The sequence below is a fragment of the Notolabrus celidotus genome, chromosome 15 (genome assembly GCF_009762535.1).
Source record: "Notolabrus celidotus isolate fNotCel1 chromosome 15, fNotCel1.pri, whole genome shotgun sequence".
Taxonomy (NCBI): domain Eukaryota; kingdom Metazoa; phylum Chordata; class Actinopteri; order Labriformes; family Labridae; genus Notolabrus; species Notolabrus celidotus.
This window is the reverse complement of record NC_048286.1, coordinates 24990943-25011336: the sequence shown is the minus strand read 5'-3', so window position 1 is coordinate 25011336 and position 20394 is coordinate 24990943. Positions and strand designations below refer to the sequence as shown.

General features: G+C 39.0%; 1 protein-coding gene across 2 annotated transcripts in view; it reads right to left on the bottom strand.

Annotated features, from left to right (window-relative positions):
- Positions 1-20394, bottom strand: part of LOC117827146 (low-density lipoprotein receptor-related protein 8-like) — a 140997-nt gene that overhangs the window by 35643 nt on the left and 84960 nt on the right. For both annotated transcript variants that reach the window (XM_034703640.1, XM_034703639.1), the window contains 3 exons: positions 13380-13760; positions 8668-8790; positions 5644-5766 (listed from right to left, as the gene is read on the bottom strand). In XM_034703640.1, the coding sequence (XP_034559531.1) occupies positions 5644-5766; positions 8668-8790; positions 13380-13760 (627 nt within the window). The remainder of the gene's footprint in view (positions 1-5643; positions 5767-8667; positions 8791-13379; positions 13761-20394) is intronic.

The following is a 20394-nucleotide window of genomic DNA, read 5'->3' as shown; positions in this document are numbered from 1 at the left end:
TTTATCTGAATTTTATTTGACTTTATTTTTTTTAATCGTCTTCAGAAATATATTTTAAAATAATTGTATTCCTTTAGAGTTCCTTTAGGGTCTTTTAAAATATGTTTTATTTCTCTATCTTGACTTGTGTGTTTTTATGATCTTCCTTTTTTATTTTACTGCCCATGTAAAGCACTTTGTAACTTGGTTTTTGAAAAGAAAAAGAAAATTATTATTATTATTATTATTATTATTATTATTATTATTATTATTATTATTATAGAGACAACAAAGTGCATTATATCATACTATTGTACTGAACCATATCCTATTATATCATGTACAATTATAGAGTATGGACTCTTACTGAAACCTTTATAGTATCAGATTATTGTTGTATTAGCGCACGTGTGTGTGTGTGTGTGTGTGTGTGTGTGTGTGTGTGTGTGTGTGTGTGGGTGGGTGTGTGGGTGGGTGGGTGTGGGTGTTGGTATTAGTGTTGGTGTGAGTCTATATGTCGGTGAAGGTGTATGGTGGACAAGTGTAAACATGTCAGAGTGGGTGTAAGGGATACCCACTACCTGTGAGATCAAATTAACATAACTGTAATGTGAATGAACAACATAGAATCTATGAAATGAAATTTGATTTCTTTGTTTTGTTTCTGTCTTTTGCTTGTTTGTTGTGTTTTTATTTTTATTTTATTTTTTATTATTTGGAATCAAGACGACTAATTATTTGAATCACAGGATGTACTGATGTATTTGGACCTGTACACTCAATAAAATAAAATTATATAAAAAAAATATAGTATCAGATTATATCATATCATGTTGTGTCATACCTTATTGTATTGCATTGTAAAGTATAGTATCATATCATAAGTCACTGAATCAAATCTTTTCATCTCTTATGGTATCGTATTGTGTCATATAATGTCATGTTTTGTCCTGTCGTATCATATCTAATCTAATCGTATCGCATCTTTTTACCTGGCTTTCTTATTGATCTTCCAGCTGTGTAAGATGCTCGATTCTGATTGGTCAAAACCCCTTGACTACTCCTTAACAACGGTTATTAATTTTCATTAACATGAGCAACACTAGAGGCAAACTGGTCACACGTCATGTCAAATCATCCGAGAAGAGCTGCGGCACATTTAGCTTCTGCTTGTTGACACCGTAGACCATAACCGTTCACATCAAAACAATGTGGTTAAAATGTTAGTTTAATCTAGCCTGCTAAATCGGCAGGCTACGGACATTTTAGTATGGATCCTGTCCAGCACTATAAGCAACAGCAGCCGAGCAAGTTAGTGAAACTTAAGGTTACCTGTTGCTCCAAAGAAACTTAAACCATGAGCGTTGGTGATGACAGCAGCAGGGTTAGAGTTGTATTGTTTATTTTTAAAGGTGTGTCAACTGCAGAGCTCAGAGAAGATGGAGAGCTGAAGGAGGACAGTTTAATGAAAAATAGGCAGATAAGAATCCATCGCCAAATAGAATCCTCCTATAGAATCCTATCATAACGTATCGTAATGTACTGTAACGTATGATAACATATTGTAACATATCGTATTGTTAGTACTTGGTTTCCTTTCATTTTCTAGTTTAAGCCTAGTTCATGACCTTGTGTGTCATGTAATGTTTTGGGACAATGTTGCCCATCTTTTTGTTCTTGTTACACAGCACACAGGCAGAAATACATTTTTTGCAAGATGAGACCGTGTGAATGTTTTGTTTCTGAAAAACCAAAGCTAATACGTGCCAAGCAGTTTCTCATAGTGTTAATGTCTTTATGTACTTAACAATACAACACAAAATAGACAACCAGTGATACAGACTGCAGGGATCTAACATGACCTGTTCATGTATTCTATAGAGCTTTGAGGATAGTTTTTTTTGCAAATCTACACAACATTTTTTTGATATATCGTAGCAAAAATAAAGAAAAGATATAGTTGACTCCCCAGAGATGGAGGGAAGGTTTCTTTGTGTTGGAAAATTTTCCTCTTTGCTTTGAAAAAGTGCCAGCAGACTTTGGGCGCTACATTAAATTCCCATCTCTAATTCAGCTGGACGGCTGACAGCAATCTGCCACTCACAGTCCACCCCCCTCTCTCACTCCCTTCATGTCAGTTCAGAATTAACTGCAGACCAAGACGTAGCTGTATTTGACATCTCACTTATTCCAGTTTCTCGGAGAGGGGCTGGGTGGGCAACAAAAGATGCCCCAGGAGGGGCCATGTGCGACAGCTTTTTCCAGTCTACTATCAAGGACAGCCATGATTTAGAGGTCACTCCTTCCTCTCCTACGGGCAAACAAACATGGCGTCCCCTCCTTCTTCACTCCACCTCCATGCCTATTTCTCTCTCACCATGGTAACCCATTATGTACTGCCTATTTACAGCCCGCGAGGGCTGAAAAATAAGTGATTGTGCAGTCAGAGTTAAGAAATGAATGGTGTGCAGGGTAACAAGGTAATATGCCATTATTTCTAATGAGTTGGGAAACATTTTCTTGCACACACACTCACAGGAGTGCATCGTCTCCATCTTCCCCTGATGAAAGGCTCACGCAGCAAACGCAATCACATCGAACATCTAGGTATAAATGTTTTTCACAGCAGCAAAGGAGCATTATTGTGTGTCTGTGTGCAGTTTTTTGGTTGTGTGTTTTGGCCGGGAACATCTTGCAAGTAAATGGTTGAGCGAGCAGAGCGATGAGCGAGGTGTGTGTGGACACGCTTTTAATGAGCTGCGAACAAGACCTGAGTTGAAGGAGAGAGGCAGGGAGATGTGAGGAGAGAGAGGGAGCAGGAGACGGCGAAAGAGGTGGAGAATTTTACTCTCAGGAAAAACCTGTTAAGGTGAAATTTCTGTCCCTGGCAGAAGTCAGTCGACTCTGGCAGCTGTATCAACTTCATGCTCCTTGACTAAGACATCACTTTCATTTACTCATGGTCAGGAAAATAGGTTAAGAGATAAACACATTCAGTCTACCGAAGAAAAAAGAGCAATAGTGCAGGGAGATTATCCCTGAGCAGAAGAAGGCTCCTTTTTCCACTGTTTGATGGTAATTAGTACATGCAGGCTCTTGTTACGGGGCTTCTGCTAATTTGAGTGCGCCTCCGATGCCTTTGAAATGCAAGGTAATAGGAGGGAGGTAGATGCATTTTGTTATGGCAAACACGATTATGCTGCTACACTAACTGCATGAATCCATTTACAATAGATGTGTACATGCTCCCTCACTGCACAGGGCCCAGACAAAGCTCTGCTGACACACACACTTTCTCCTTATTTCATACCCCACGAGAGATAAAGAGAAAGCTTTTACTTGTGACCAAACCGAGTGAGGGCAATAAATAAAGACAATTCACTGCAAGGGTTAACGAGACTTTGTAAACAGCTGACTAGAGACAAAAATCAAAGGCCCCATAATATGACATCATTATTATAGCACAGTCATGATGTTATAATGCAGATAATGTTAAATGTTATTGATAAAAGTAAAGAAATGGTCACACTGAAATCATTAAAATCTGACTCCTCCACTTTTGATGAATGGACAGATATAGTATATAGAATGTATGAAGGTAAGGTTTTTGATGTTTGTTTGCTTGCTTGTGATAGACCATAGACTGTATAAAATATGGACATAGTATCCGTGACGTCACCCATCTGTTCCTGAGCGCTGTTTAGAAGCCAATTGACGGTGGCAGCCATATTGGAAATGCGGAACTCAACCAGGCATAGTGTGACGTAAAGGGATGGAGTTTGAGCCTCCTAACCAACATCTATGTGTTCCCGACTGGGAGTCAAGTCAGTCATGTCCTTATTTGGGAAAAAAATCGTAATCTTAATATCTTCTGAACAGTTGCGTTAGAAAAAAATTCACCCCCTGTACAGAGTGTGCCAAAAGAGAAATTAGCTACGTAGGGCCAAGCCGTTTTTTGAACCAGGCTGTAAACATGTTTATTAATGCTGCAAATATCGTCTTTTTTGAATTGGTGTCTATGTGGTTTCCGGTGTTTCTGCAGCCAGCCTCAAGCAGATTCTCGATGAATTGCAGTTTATAACCTCTCAGCATGGGCTTCATAGTTTGAGACCTGAGGTTGCCGCTTGGGATAGACACAACATATATAGACTAGCTGAAAACAGCCATCTGATGCAAGTTTCATAGTGTTTATAGCTCATGCTAATTTGCAACACCTGTCCCTAGAAAAGCTTTTGTGAAAATGAAATCTTAAAACGGTGAGTTCAAACAGAAAACTAAACTTGGTACAGCATGGGTCAATGAAAAACTCATGCAGCAGTGACATGACAGAAAATCAGACATGAGCACAGGTTAGTTGCTGAATAACGCAATACTTTATGTGACTTACTGGAGAAAATGGTTGAGGATACTTAGACATTTTTTATTATTTTAATGCCCTGTATTTTATCTCCCTTTTCATTGACCTTCCAAGTTGAAGGAGTAAGAAAAGAAGTCTCTGAAAAGTTAACCAGATTTATGTCAGGTATTGCAGCTCATATTTCAGTTTCTTCTCTTGAAATGTGCACAAATGTACACAGTATTTTAAAAACAGTTTTGCTGCACTTCTGACAATATGTGAAATACTGAAAGTATAGAGATTGCTTTTCCTAAAAAATATACTGATATATTTAAGAAATCATTTTGTCTTTATTACCAGTATCGGGCCAGGGATGAACAAAAAGTAATTAGAGGAGGAAGATACTTTTTTTCATCATGCACTTCGAGAAAAAAGTTTAAATGTGGAAAATGGGTAACAATTTGGAAGTTGGAAAAATAATTTCCAAATTAAAGTGGAAATGTTGAGAAAAAGTCCACAGTTGTTAAGTGGCAATGTCACACTCTAGCATAAAGCTATTTCCACGTCAAAACGCTCTTTCACTTGCTAGTGTACTTTAGCTCTCCCTCTTTGTGTTGGTTTACTCTTAAATCAAAAACCAATACCTTATCCGAACACATGGAAAGCGTGGAAAGAAGCAACATGTCATCTGCTCATCTTTGCAGTCTTCCATCTAACACGAAGGTTTAAACAAGCTCAGCTAATACCATATGGGCTACTACAGATCAAACATGTTAAAAGTTGCTTCTATTCAGTCTTTTCTTCTTGGTGTTGTTGTGCATTGATTGATAAAGTAGCTGTCTAAGATATAACGGACAGTCCTCCATTTGATAACAGTACTGTATTCTGCAGTCAGTGAACAAAGAAGGACTGGGCACAGACTGTGAGTGATCAGTGATTGTTTACATCCCTGACAAGTTTGCAGCAGCTCACAGAGTTTATAGTATTGTCAGATGAATGCCGATGGGTTCTCTTAGACTGGATGCTAATGTATTTGGACTACTGTAGTTTGGAATGTATTTTGAATAATGTAACTAGTACAAATGTGCATTTATGAATCTGCATCAGCTGCTGGGAAATATAAATTGGATAATGATGTCTCAGTGTTCATATAAACCAACTTTCAACTAATTTTTTGTTTGCCAACTTTTCTTAAATCTCACTGACCTTTGCAACCCGACCTCAACACCAAAAAAGAGAGCGAAAAAAACAAACATTTTGACACTTCAGTTCCAAATAGTCTGATTTGTTTTTACGACGAGGGTTTAAAACCAAGTAACTCCTCTTACCGCACTCTTTCTTTGGCTCATCTGATCGGTCTTTGCAGTCCTTCGCAGAGTCGCACACTTTGGAGCTGTCGATACACTCTCCATTCTTACACAGAAACTTCAGGGGTCCCTCGCATTTGGTGGCTGCAACAGAAAAAGAGGAAAACAAATCAGCCTCAAAAACACTTTAAACCTCTCCTGTGGTTCTCAGACATACTGAAGAAACAAGCTACAGTGGAAAATACTTCCTGCTCAGACATCCATATTCCCCAACATAAAAAAGACGGCGTAATAGAAATTGAACTTTAATTTGGTCCAGTTTCACACTGCTTAGGCTTAATTTCCTGCAAAATAATTTGCAGCTCAATAGTACATTATGTATCACAGTCAGACGAGGCAGAAATTATGACATGAGTAATAACATCAGTTATTACTGCAATTAATTTGATGATTTATATTCAGAAGATTCACACAACACTTATTGCCATAAAGTCACAATCCATATAGTTTCCATTGAATCAAATCATTTGATACTATTAATGATGGCAAATAGTTAATTACTCATTTTATGAAATACAAATCTATAACTAGATTATTTCCACATTTTAATAGCTTTTTATTTAATTACCTTCCTGTTGATGCTGGAGGCACTGACTACCTTTTAAACACTGAGATAATGTTACCCATCTGTGCTTTAAGTATTCACATGAGGTGACTCAGTTTGTAATCTGTTCTCAGTTTATCTCCCTAATGTCAGACTGCTCGGTATCGATTCTCTTAACCAGAGCTGTATTAAGTTCCTATTAATGCTAACGGAGCACTTCCCAATGCTGCTGTTTAAAGGTCTGTCTTTGGAAAGATACAAGATGGCACTTCATGAAGCAGCCAGGAGCTTTGATGCGTTTGTCATTGGTTAGTTTTAATCCACGCCACTATCAATACTGTCAGGGTGCACAGAAAACAAAGAGGATCCAAAATGTAGATGAAAATAAAAAGTTTAATTAACAAAAAACAACATTAGATAAATAAAACTTGCTTAAAGAAATGCACAGTAACACTAAACATGAGAGCAAGATAAGGCAACACTCAGGTAAGACATATGAATGAACTGACCACACAATGGACCAGGCAGACTTTTTGGAGGGTTTTGATTTTTTTTCTAAACTGAGTTACTTTCAGGAAATTTTCAAACAAACTGCAACTGAGGCAAGAGATTTTTCTGATCTCCAAGAGTCCCCTTGGCTGGGGACTCATTTTGGCCATCATCTCTGGCACTCGTTGTGGCCACAAAAAGAGACATCAGGACCCCCTACATCATCTCCTGTCTCGGATGCCCAGCTACCCTGTGCCGTTACCTTCTCCTGCTCCCTGTGATACCATTGGGTTTTCTTTTGTGGACTTTATTTCTACTGGACTTTGTTTTAAGTAAGGTTATGTTCATTTGTTTTGTTTATTAAAACCTTTTGTTTTAATTCTGCACATGGGTCGTCAATCAAGCCTTTCCCATTGTGATAGATACTTTATTATTGTTTGGTGGAAAGACAAGATGTCAATACTTTTGTAACAGAACTAGTATTGCTTTTATTGCTTATCAAGGGACTGTTTCTGAACAGAAAAAAATGCTAGTCCTCAGTAAATATAAATGATAACTATTTTGGATAGCTGAGAAAACAAAATATATCTTGAATTTATGTACGTTTCTGGCCAACCCAGATTCAAAAGAGTTGCAAAAGTGTGTAAAATATTTATAAAAAAAAAGGGTTTTGATAGTTTGTAAATCATTGAAACCCTATATGTAATTGAAAATAGTGCAAAGACAACATATCAAATATTAAAACTGAACTGTTTTGTTTTGTTTTGTGAAGAAACGTAAGCTCTTTTTAAATTGGATGCCAGCAGAATGCTTCAAGAAAGTTTGGACAGGGACGACAAAACACTGAAAAAGTTGCATATTGCTTAAAAAAGGACCCAGAGGAACATCTTCGTGGGATGAGTGGGTACAAAGAGGGCATTACAGAGAGGCTGAGTATCTCAGATGTATAGACAGGAAGAGATACACCACTCTTTGAGAAACTGCATAAACAAGGGGTTCAGAATAATGTTCCTCAGTGTAAAATAGCGACAAATAGCCAAAAAAAAAACCAAATACTGGATGGCTGTGATTTCCAGGCCTCGGGTAGTATTGCTCTGTAGTGTAAGTCACTGCATGGGCTTAAAATCACTTGTCTGTGAACTGTGAACACAGTTTGTTGTAAATTAAAACTGTGACTTCTCTGTACCAAGCCCGTTAGAGATGGACTGAGGTGAAGTGGAAAACTGTCCTCTGACCTGACAAATCAAAATCATCATCCTCCACTAATGATAGTATATAGATGACCCACTGAAACCTAAAACCAATCAATAAAATCCTAAAATCAATCCTGATGCAGACAGGAAGCTAATGCAGAAAGAATACAGTTCTTCTTAGCTGGAAAAGTTATTTTTAACAAGTGAGGAGAGCTGCTAATGAGTTTTAAACAAACGTCAAAAATCACACCAAGTTTCTTGACTGATGAACATTTGTTGGTAGATGGAGGGCCAAGATCTGCGGTACCGGCAGCCAGAGGGTTTGATTGTCTAAATATAACAATCTCAGCCTTATTTTCAGTGAGACTTTAACATTTTCAGTCTATTTTGTATGATCTGTTATCAGACTTTGACTCAGCAACAAGCATGCAACCATTATAAAGCAGTGGGAGAGAAAGAGATGTTAATCCAATCTTAAGTCTCTTCAAATTCAACTGGGAAGTCTTCCCAAACATATTTTACAGATCACTGAGGCTCGGTAACAGAACCAGCTTGTTTTAAAATCTTTCACAAAGGCAGGAGTGTGTGGAGGGAAAAAGAAGAAACGCAATGAATCAAATATAAAGAGCAGCAGAGCAACCAAATCAGAAATCAGTTTCAAACAGACTCTTGCATGAAAGAAGGCGACAGGTGAACAGGCAAACAGGGAGGACCAGTCGGGCAGCGAAACATGCACACAGAGATGACAGGTGTACCCACCGTTCACACAGCCAGTCTCATCGCTGTGGTCTGGGCAGTCGTGGACCTTGTTACACTGCTTGGTGCCGTGGATGCAGGAACCATCACCACACTGGAACTCATCTGGACGACACGTCAACAAGGCTGAGAGAGAAAACACACACAGAGAGACGCACGTAAACACACGTGTGATATTGGACTTGTAAATCCCCTTTAATCCCTTCAAAAGGAACACAACATCCAGGGGTCGAAACCAACACAAGACCTCATGTTGCATAACAGCTCATCAGTTTTTCACAAGGCTCTCTCCTTTGACTGTCTCGTGAGAAAAGCTAAAAAAAAAAATCCATTCCAGATCTGTTCTTGTATACATACAGTCTTTTTAATGTGCTGCGTGGGACAGTGCCAGTCAACCTGACGGCGTGTGATGAATGGTTTTCAATATAGAAACGCAAAGATGGAGGCTGTAAGAAACCACAACAAATTTCATTAATATCCCGAGCACAGACGAGCTTTTCATCAACAGGGCCGGCTGTGCTCATATAACTCGTCTCTAAACCCCACTAAAAAGCAATATATACGACTGAGGGGATATGATTTAGTGTTATCACGAGATGAGCAGAGCAGGGGGGTGTGATGGAGGCAGGGCTGCTGTAGTCTGAAGACATATTCATGCATGTAAAAGCAAACAATAAAAATGTACAGTGAAGTGTTTTTACAAATGTATGATTTTATCACCTCTAATGAGAGGTGTTTAATAGTCAGAAACATAAGCACTTATCTTCGATTAGTTGGGCATCAAATTCCTCATACTCTTTCAAGATCAATCTGGCATTTTAATCATATACACTTATTTTGTACACAGCTTTTACTCATCGGGTCGTTCATCACTTGAACTGATAGGTGGTGGTGGTGGGGGGGGGGATACAACTGAATTCAAAACTATGTTTAATAAAGGTTTTGTTTATTTAAACAACAATAATAACACGTATGGGTGCTATTCATAGACTGTATGAAATATGGATGTAGTATCCGTGACGTCATCCATCTGTTTCTGAAGCGCTGTTTTGAGGCCTATCGTCAGCGGCAGCCATATTGCTGCTGTCAAGCGATTGTGACGTAAAGAGGCGGGCTTTGAGCCTCCAAGCCAACAGCTACAGTGTTCCTGCCTGTCAGTCAAGTCAGCTGTGCCTCTCATTGGAAGACTCATAATCTCAATATCTTCGAAATTGCCGCATTAGAAAAAAATTCAGTACTAAAGTCATACACAGATCTTTAACAGTTAATCTGGCCCTTTAATCATTAAGCTCATAAATATGTATTTGATCCAAAGCTTTAACTTCAGGCCGTTCAAGCAGCCATGAGTAGATTTTAAGGGGAATCAAACTGAAAGTTAAGCTGAATAATACAAAAAAAGATTTGAAAATGGATAATTTATGGTGTTTAAACTGTTAAAGAAGAACATCATTTTATTGGTTCAGCTCAATTGTTTCTGATTGCTGTTTTAATGCAGAGGGAATTCAAGAGAGCCTGACACTGAATAAAAAAGATGTGAAATGTAATGCTATATTTATTTAATCAACAACTTACTTCTCTCTCTGGATTTAAAACCTGCACTGACATGTTTAGATCCCTAGCTTTTAAGAAAAAGAAGATGTAAAGTTTCTGACTTCTGCCCCTGCTCTTCCTTCTTTCAGTGTTGCCCCCCTTACAAAGTAACTGAGTATGCCTGAATGCAAGTATGTGCAGGAGGAGACTCAAAACAAGGTTGTACCTTCTACAGAGTCTGTGAATCCAGGGATCCAGTTGTCTAATGAAACATCAATGTCTTGTAAGTGCCGGGTATATGACACCACAGAGAGCGGGAGCAGGGTTTGATGTGTGCACCGCACATCTTGATAATGAATAGAGGGACTATCTGGGCTTCACACTCTGGCTTAGTGAGACAAGAGCTGCAGGGCTTCCCCATCCATGACCAGCTAATAGGAAAACCTGTTTTATCTCAAGGCTCCATCTTCACACAGTGTTTATCAACACAAACACATTCTTCACCAGACACATTAAGAGGAAAAAACAAACCGTACACCCGCTCCCAGAGGACAAGAAATGTGCTAAATGACAAAGTAGCACCTCAGAAGAGGAAGGGAATGTTATTTGTTGTGATTTCTTCTTTTCTTCAGTACTCAACAGACATCCAAGCACACAGCCCACACAAACCAAATGTGATAGCAAAGCTGACCCTGGGTGTAGTGACTACTGAATGTGTTGGAATTTGATTAATCTGAAGCTTGATCAGAATGTGTAAAATTAATGTAAAAACCCCGGAGGAAACTTATAGGCATATTTATTTGTAGATACAGAATAATAAGGAAAAACAAGACACAACCTGTTGTGTCATATCTGCTTTCAGAAAAACAACCAATGTGAGTTGAGGGAAGCTGATAAAGAGTTCAAGCCTCAAATCTTTCCCTCAGTCCCATACCTTGCCAGTCTTTCTGACTGAGACGGCAAATGAATGACTTCACTGTCTGTTGTTTTATCCGAACTGACAGAAATTAATCTCTTGCAACCTGTTGTCATGCGTTCAGATTCACAGGAAGTGGATCTCAGTGTTAGGATTGAACTGTGAACTAAAGCTATTTATCTCAGGAAGTGAGCATACAGGAGAGCTGGTAAAGTGACCATGAGTGAATGTTAGCCCCATAGAATTAACTAGCTAGCATTAGCCTAGGTTAACTTGTCGTATTGGAAGGATTTCACCTGCTGTGGGCGGACAGGATACAGGAAAGCAAGACTGAACTAACTGGTGAAGAAGGCCAGCTCAGTCCTGGACCCTGTGGAGGTGGTGGCTGACGGGAGAATTATGGCCAAGCTGTCGTCTCTGATGGACATTTCTTTTCTATATATATATTCTTGTTGGAATTCTTGTACTGTACACCTTCTTGTTTGCTGCTGTAACTCCGTGAATTTCCCTGTTGGGGAGGAATAAAGGAGTCTCTTATCTTATCTTATCTTATCTTATCTTATCTTATCTTATCTTATCTTATCTTATCTTGTCTTATCTTATCTTATCTTACATTATTCAGGATGATACAATTCTCAATTCAATATTGAACTGGTTCAATAAAAGTCTGTAAATTACAGTATTTTTTTGCTTTGCATGTAGCTTCCACACTATTACTGAAACATCTTAGATTATACTATTTAGAAAGGTGCCAGTGTAACAATGCAGGCAACCAATCAGATACTACAAGTGACAAGTTAATTCCAATACTTGTTTTGTGATACAAAACACATTGGAACCCGAGTATCGTGATAAAATCAAATTATAACCAAAGCATATTGTCCATTATCATAATCTGTACACATAGTTTACTTCCCAAAAATGGTCCTGAGTTAGTTTCTCTGTAAGGATTTCAATGTAACTTAACATGTTGTACAGAGACTGATGCAATATTTCTGCTGACAAAATGGAAAAATGTAATACAACTCAAAACTTTGAAATAATTTAACTTCAAAAAAGTGAAATGCTTTAATGCAGCTCTCTAAGAAAGCAAGAAGGCCAAAGAGCTTGGCTTTTTAACAGTGCCATCTTAGTTTTGTGGATCCAGAAGCGAACATACTTGGATGCCAGGGTGGATCTAGATGACCACATCTTAAAAGCCTAGTTTATACTAATGCGTCGTGCTGACATCGGCGTAGCTCCCGTACCTACTCAGAGGCCTACGCACGTAGCCAAAACGCACCAAAATGTAACTACACATCGAATCGACTCAGACCGCAATCCCTGTGATTGGTCCGCTAGATGGCTTTGTATTTCCTGCATTTACAGCACTTCCAGAATCGCTGTCCATGGGCCATATATTGGCCGTTTATGTAATCTCCCTCGATGTCTCCTATCTCTTCTTTCCTGTAATCATGTCTGTATGATAAAAAGCAACATGGATCAGCTGTAAATTAACATGATATGTTTCGAGTTGCTGTGAAAAAGTAAACAGAAAACGTAGCGGGGCCAGAAACAGGCGACCCAACTGTCTGAGAGACCACACTGCCCTCAAGCGTTTTGGCTGCTTGACATATACACATTGCCACACATGTATGTGGTGCTCATTTCCGTGTCACAAAATGAAGATCATATAGAAAAACACGTCAACAGCGTTTCAGACCATAAACACATAAATACATAAAGGGTCACTGCTCTGTTAAGAACATACAAATGTGATTCCTTTTTGGAACAAGAGGAGTCTTAAACCCCTGAGTCTACATTAGCTTCTCACACACAGTCTATAGCTCTGAATAGCAACTCAATTTCCTTTTTGCACAGCAGGGCTGAAGTGTACATCAAAAACACACTCAAAAACAAGCTTTTCATTACAGACATACCTTTTTGAGCATCCAGTACTATTGTGTAGAACTGGTATGTACAGCAGTATGGAAATGGGACACAGCTCCTTCAGAGATCTGTTGCTAAGTATATAACATTCTTTGTTGCACAGACACTTTCCGTCAACCGGGCAACATAATCCATATTTACAGAGATCCTTTCAGAAAGAGCTTTATCATTTTGCAACAGTATGATCTGAAAAGACAGCATTTCAGCACTGAATAGAGATATAGCCTTGATACGAATGAGAACATCAAAGCCCTTGGAAGAAGGAAAAGTGAAAGAAGAGAGGACGGTGAGAGGGCAAGGATTAAATATGCAAAGAAAAGAGAAAGAAAGAGAAACTCACGGCAGTCAGACTCATCAGATTTGTCCTTGCAGTCTGGATCTCCATCACACTTCCACGTCAGGCGAATACACTCTCCGTTGGCACAGCGAAACTCTCCTTCAGTGCAGTTGGCCCGGCGGTATGGGACCCCGTCACCCCCGCAGCGCTCTGGGCCCTCATCCGAGCTGTCCGAGCAGTCAGGGTCTCCGTCACAGCTCCACATGAGCGGCACACACTCAGAGGTGTTACAGCGAAGGTGATTGGGCCCACAGGTAAGAGGGGAGGTACATTTGAGCTCATCACTACCATCGCCACAGTCATCATCTCCATCGCACACGTAGACTTGGGCCAGGCACTTGCGGTTGCCACACATGAACTCACCCGTGGGGCAGGCTTTTGCATCTGAAGGAAAAGTAGAAGAGGACAAATCAACGAAAATTTAAGAAGCCAGGAAAATATTTTTCATTACTGTTTGGTCACCTGCTGCCAACTTATTTAATTGCTGGAAAGTGAAACTCAATGAATATGTCTTAAGGCTTTAAAATGAATTGAATCGTGACAAGCAATTTCACAGTTGCACACCAAAAAATGGACCTCACTGTTTAAGGTTTCTGCTGCAAGTGCAAGAGAGAAAATGAAGCTCTGACATGTAGCTCCGACTGCGGGTAAGTTTCAAGTAGAGAAAGTGAGACCTGAGGTGAGAAACTTCTCGGCTTAAATTAGCCTCAAATATAGGGGCACACATGGGGAGAGTAATAGAGTTTCTCATGGAGGCTGAGAGTCAATATTGGTATCATGAGTGCAGTTTGGATGGAAAGAGAGGTGGACAGAAGGAGAGAGGATGATGGTGGTTTTCACAGAGAGATGGTAAGAGGCTCTCCCTCCTGTAGAGTGAGTGATAATACAGCTCCCCCTGCCATCAGCTGATCCTTCACCACGCTCTGTGAAGCATTTGTATCATGGTACTTCCTCTGCTCTCAGAAGATCGTTCTCTCTGTCTAGTGCTGTTGTTTTTTCTTTTCTTCCCCTGGTCCCATTTTTCTTTTGTCTATGACGAGGAATTCTGCACTGTATGTCCACACACCTGCTGATATAGTAGTACTTGAAAATATCTAAAGGCTGACGGCTGTGGGGCGCCATTTGGAAAGTTTTGCAACTGAAAATAACAGGAACATTTCTCCACATTTAGCTCCAAAACGTCACGAAAACGTGTTGTGAATTTCTCAAAGTCACTTTCTTAACATATTTAGAGCAATCTTTGTGATAGTTTTCACAATTATTTGTGTTGTGACAAATACACTTAAGATAAAATCCCTTTTAAATCCAAATGTTAAATGCAACTATGGTTGGGGTATCTGCATCGCTTTATGAAGCTTTTATTTTGGTACTTCCGTTGGGTGGCAGTGTGAATTTGTATATTAGCTAAATATTTAGGATTGCAGAGTGACATTTAACATCTAGATTTAGATTTAACATTTAGATTTAACATTGGACATTTATATTTAACATTTACCAATTAGATTTGTATTTAGCATTTAGATTCAACACAGATTTTATCTTAAATATATTTATCATGACAAAAAGAAATGTGAAAATGATCACAAATATTGCTCTAAATTAGATTTTTAATTCACAGCACTTTATCTAAATACTTTAGAGCTAATTGTGGAGAAACGCTTTATAAATAAACGCTTATTTTCAGGATGCACAACTTTACAAATGGCGCCCCATAGACGGCTACCTTGTGAAGATGTGCAGTACAGTACAGTTATTTGGGGTTTAATAGTTAGATTTTTCTGATGAAGTGTCTCTGAACAAGAAAAAGGCATGTGTCAATCCAAAAGACTCAGGAAAAAAAATATATCTTACTTTCAAAATCTACCAGCAGCACATTTCTCTGCCATTCATTTAAACTCAATTTACACAAACGAAAACATCTGGCCGTAAAAACAATCTGTTACACATTTTTTATTTCTAAAGAAAAATACTCAATGTAAATGCTACCATTTTATAAGTCATGTATAGGTTAACTTAAAGTTCATTTACGTATATCTGCAGTCCCTGAGAGAGTCTCATATACGTATTACCAGCTCATGTTAATATATACATACATACATCATAAATACTTGATTCTGATTGGTCATAACATAGTAGCAAAAGTGATGCCAGGGACAACCTGATCACCAAGCGGTAACCTCCGGTCTCACTTATGAAGCCCATGTGGAAGTGTTATAAACTGCGATTCATCGAGAATCCGCTTGAGGCTGGCTGCAGAAACTCCAGAAACCACATGGACACCAATTCAAAAAAGACGATCTTTGCAGCATTAATAAACATGTTTACAGCCTGGTTCAAAAGACGGCTTGGCTCTACATAGCTAATGTCTCTATCGGCACACACTGTACGGGGGAAATTTTTTTCTAACATGACTGTTCAGAAGATACTAAGAATACGAGTTTTTGCCAAAATAAGGACATGACTGACTTGAAGACTGGTTGGGAACACATAGCTGTTGGCTAAGAGGCTCAAACTCTGCCCGTTTATGTCACACTCTGGGTGCATCTCAAAGCTCTAAACTGCAGTCTCCTCGCTCCTCGCTCGAACCGGAAGTAGTTACTGACGCGCCATTTTAACTTGCGTCCCAAAGCTCTAAACGCTGCTGGAGGAGAGAGGAGCGAGGAGCGAGGAGACTGATCTGAGGAGGGATAATCGAGGAAACACGAGCGCAGACCTTGCGGATGTCTTCTCTCTGACAGACACGCCCCCTTATAGAATATCACTTACCGATTGGACGCTGCAGCGGCTCGGACTTAACCGAATTAACAACAGCTGAGTTTAATAACAGAGAAAAGACGGACCTTAAAACAGTCACTAAGGGTGCCCTGAAACAGATCATAAACATCCGTTGGTTTCTTAACAATCTGTATGTCATGAGCTGAAATTAAAAAGTGTTTGATGTGAATTTTAAAAACAATATACTGATCGCAAAATCATAAATTCAATATAACAGAGGATGGATTATTTTATATCTGATTGTTTTTGTCAGATTCACTGTCTAATAAAATAGAGTAATAGAGTCTAACATCATTGTTAGAATATATATCAATGATCAGTTATTCCTCCTGTTAGTTTCCCTGTTTGTTCTTGTTTTCTTCATGAAGAGAAGTCTGACAGTAAAGTTTGTCTGTAAAAACACTTGTTATATTTCCTACCAGGTTAATACAGTTTCATATGAGGCTGATCATTAATGAGCACGGGGTTTGAAAAGAGTTGCATGGTTTATATTTTCCCTTGAAGTAATAAATAATTTAATAATGAGTCATTTTACCGGTGAATCGATCTGTGATGCTTAAGGACAGAATAAACAGAGAGCAGATTCTCTTCATGTGCAGGTGTTTGTTAAACAGGTAAAGCAAAGAGACAGAGCTGTGTCACTGTTTATATTTATCAGACTTATTACAGTGAACATGTGTGCAGACACAAACAGCTGTTGAAGCCGTCATCACAAACTGACGTCGCTTCACGTGACGTTCCGGAGGAGAGGACGTCTCATTTCTCTAAATACAAATCTCCTCTTTCCTCTCTCCTCTCGTTTCATTTCCTCGCATCTCTGGTGGGCGGGACTAAGACACGAGGAAGAGATGTGAAGAAGAGACGGGAGGATGGACGTTTAGAGCTTTGAGAAGCACCCTCTGACTGGTTGAGTTCCGCATTTCCAATATGGCTGCCGCAGCTGATTGGCTTCAAAACAGCGCTCAGGAACAGATGGGTGACGTCACGGATACTATGTCCATATTTTATACAGTCTATGCTGATCACACATATCATATCAAATCAATCCACATAGGGAAACATGGCGCAACATCCTGTCCTACAATCCAGGCAACAGCAGCAGAGTTAGTGAGCTCATCCATAAGCTGCCGATCTCTACAAAGTAACTTGAAACATGAGCGGTAGTGATAACAGCAACAATGTTAAAAAAAAAGTGGTGACATTCCTAAGGTGCATTTGTAGATCATTTTTCATAAAATACTAATTTTTATCAAAAGTTTTTAAAACTTTTTTTTTTTTTTTACCACATTTTGATTAGAGAGCGGTTACACTGTGTTCCTGTCAAGACGGAAATCACTTTATTTTTGAGGGAGAAGTTTGTCCTGATGTCTCTGTTCTCAAAGCCGACCTGAAGGCTTATGTAAATCCTTTTCTCAATCTCTCTCCACCTCTTCCAGCTCTCTCTCTCTCTGTAATGTCTGGCCAAAAGCACTCAGGCTGGGAACTGAGTCAGAGTTCCCACTGAGTGCCTGTAGCAGCACTGAGGCCGACACAGGGAGAGGTAGAATCTGATATTTACACACAAACCACAGGGAGGTTCAGCTTCACACTACTGCCTTTGGCTGTTCACAACGATTACAGGAAGAAACTGCAGCTTTAAAACATTTTACACAGAATCAGCACTTTATAAAGTGGAAGCATATTGTCAGAGACCTGCAGGAGAAAGCTGACATATCCACAACAAAGAGCGGTTGGTTTGGACTTCAGTCAAGGTTTTCTGCCAATAAAGTTATTTCTAACGGATTCTGAGATGGTTGTTGTAACATTGATTGTATTTATGCCAACAAAACAAAAATAATATGCTTTGCCAGGTCAAAGTGGACAGTTGAAGAAGGTACTTAGATATGTTTTTGAACAATTAAATGATTGAACATCGCTAATCATAAAAACATAATGAGTTTTTTCTCTAATACTGTAGAAAAAATAAAGTTTGTTCTCCAGTTCTGATGCTCATCTACCTTTATGCAAGTTTTCTACTGTCATCATCATGTCTGTGTTTGTTGCTCTTCCTTCTTCAGTCAGCGTTCTTCCTGATTAGCTATTGTTTTGTTCAAATCTGCAGAGTGCTTGCTTGGTTGTCCCCAAGCTGGTTCCCACTGCACAACAGGAGAGCTGACCATCAATATTGAACAAGTTTAATATTTCATTTTACAATGGCGCAGCTCTGATTGTCTTTTGGGCAAGAAGGGTGAAGTACAATCCTGCTTAACATACCTCACACAACAGGAAAATCTAGCCTGATCATCTTTAGATACATCAAAAAATTAGACTTTTAACAGAAGGGGTCCAAATTTAGCTCAGTAATCTTGAGTGTACCAAGTCTAATTATGTTTCTGATTCCTCAAATAAAAGTATGTTGAATTTTTTAGACGCTTGACACTATGAAAAAAAAAAGGGCTATTAATAATTTGACCGCTAAATGTACGTCTTGCTGTTTCATGTTGTTGAATAACTGTTTGATGTCATTTCTGCCTGATAAAGCATTTTCTATGCTCTTTAATGTGCAACTTGTATGCTGCTATCTTCGTCTGGACTCTCTTGATCAGGGGATTTTGTTTCTTAGTGCGGTTATTAAGGGTAAAATAAATGTTAAACAAAGATAAAACCTTAAAAGTGTCTATGGAATTCACCAATTTGAAATGTTTCCAATGCAAATCAAAGGCCTCAACAGTTAGCAATGGGTAAAAAATAGTAACTGCAGATGGATCCATTGAAAGCAAACAGTAAAAAAAATGAAAAAAGTAGAACGAAGGATCATAAGCAAACAACGGATGTGTCCTCATTACCATCTTATGTAATTATACCATACGTAAAAGTCACTCTTTTCTCCATTACAATCATCAGTGTTTAATTCATTTAGTGTAAAGTGCTGAAAGCAGCTGAAGTGTTTTGGATTCAGCTGAGTGAAAGGGTTCATTAATACTAAACAAGCTTTATTTGATTTGGATGTTTTCTCCTGCATGTCCGTGTTATGTCTCTACCCTCCTTCCATACTAATCTGGCTCTAAATAATTAAAGAGATTCAATAGACATGTACATTGTTACACAGGGGGCATACTATTACTGATGTACATGAGTGGCCTGGTTCCATTGAAGAGGGACTTAGTTTTCCGTTGGGGGCACTGGCTAAGTGAATTGTAGACTTCTGAGCAGTTTGTGCACACAGCGTGTCGCAGTGTCAGTGTGCTTTAAATGATAAATAAGCTGCAGAGAGACCCAACATTTCATTGAGTGTATTCTATTCAACGTCCCCTACATAAATAACATGCTGTGCTCAGCAAAAGCAGCACCATATGGAAAAATATGTATGTATGCAGCCATTGTGTTTACAGTGTGCACTGCATATTTTATGTATGAACACACATTGAGATGAATGTATTTCCTGTAATGCTACACAACATTTTACATGTTTACATCTACCTGTGGACAGCGCTTGAATCAAAGGCTTTCAACTCAACAATGTCGTAGTCAAGTCACCAAATCTTGAGCCTCAAGTCCTCAGTGTTTAAGTCCCCATTAGAGTTTTAAGTCCAGTCCTCATTTTAAATCTTCTCATTTATTTGAGGAGGAAGGTGTCTCACTCCAAACTATTCACTGTATGAAGAGTGGCTACATGTGGGGGATCTTTTGTATTCTGACTGATCTTGGCGTGTCTTGAGATTTGAATGATCAATTAAATGAAAGTGCACGTAAACGCTCTCTTAATTTGGAGGCACGCTCATTAATACTGATGCGGTGGGATTGCTGCAAGCGTCCATTAAACTCTAAATTATTTGCAGCCCAGAAGGCTTGATATAGTCAAGAACCTACCAATTCAATTTGATTTTGATTCTTTGGAGGTCAATTTGATATTCAATTCAATTCATAACCTTTATTTGTTCTCAAAAGGACATTGATGTTTCCCTCATTTCCAATGTCGTTTAGATCACAGGCACGTCAGAAACAACAAACACGCATAATCTTTCACAAAACAATAGATTAATTAAAACGGATCCAATGTGAGACACAGTGATCAGAGATCAAAGTCTTAAACTCTGCAAAATAGATAGAATAGATATCATCTGTAAAGTCTGTTGGAGGGTATTCCATGAGTTAGGGGCATCAATGGAGAATGCTGACCTATCGAGCTCAGTGTAAACTCAAGGAGCTTTCAGAATGAGCCAATCAGAAGAGCGAGTCATGTAGGATCCATCATTCCATTCCA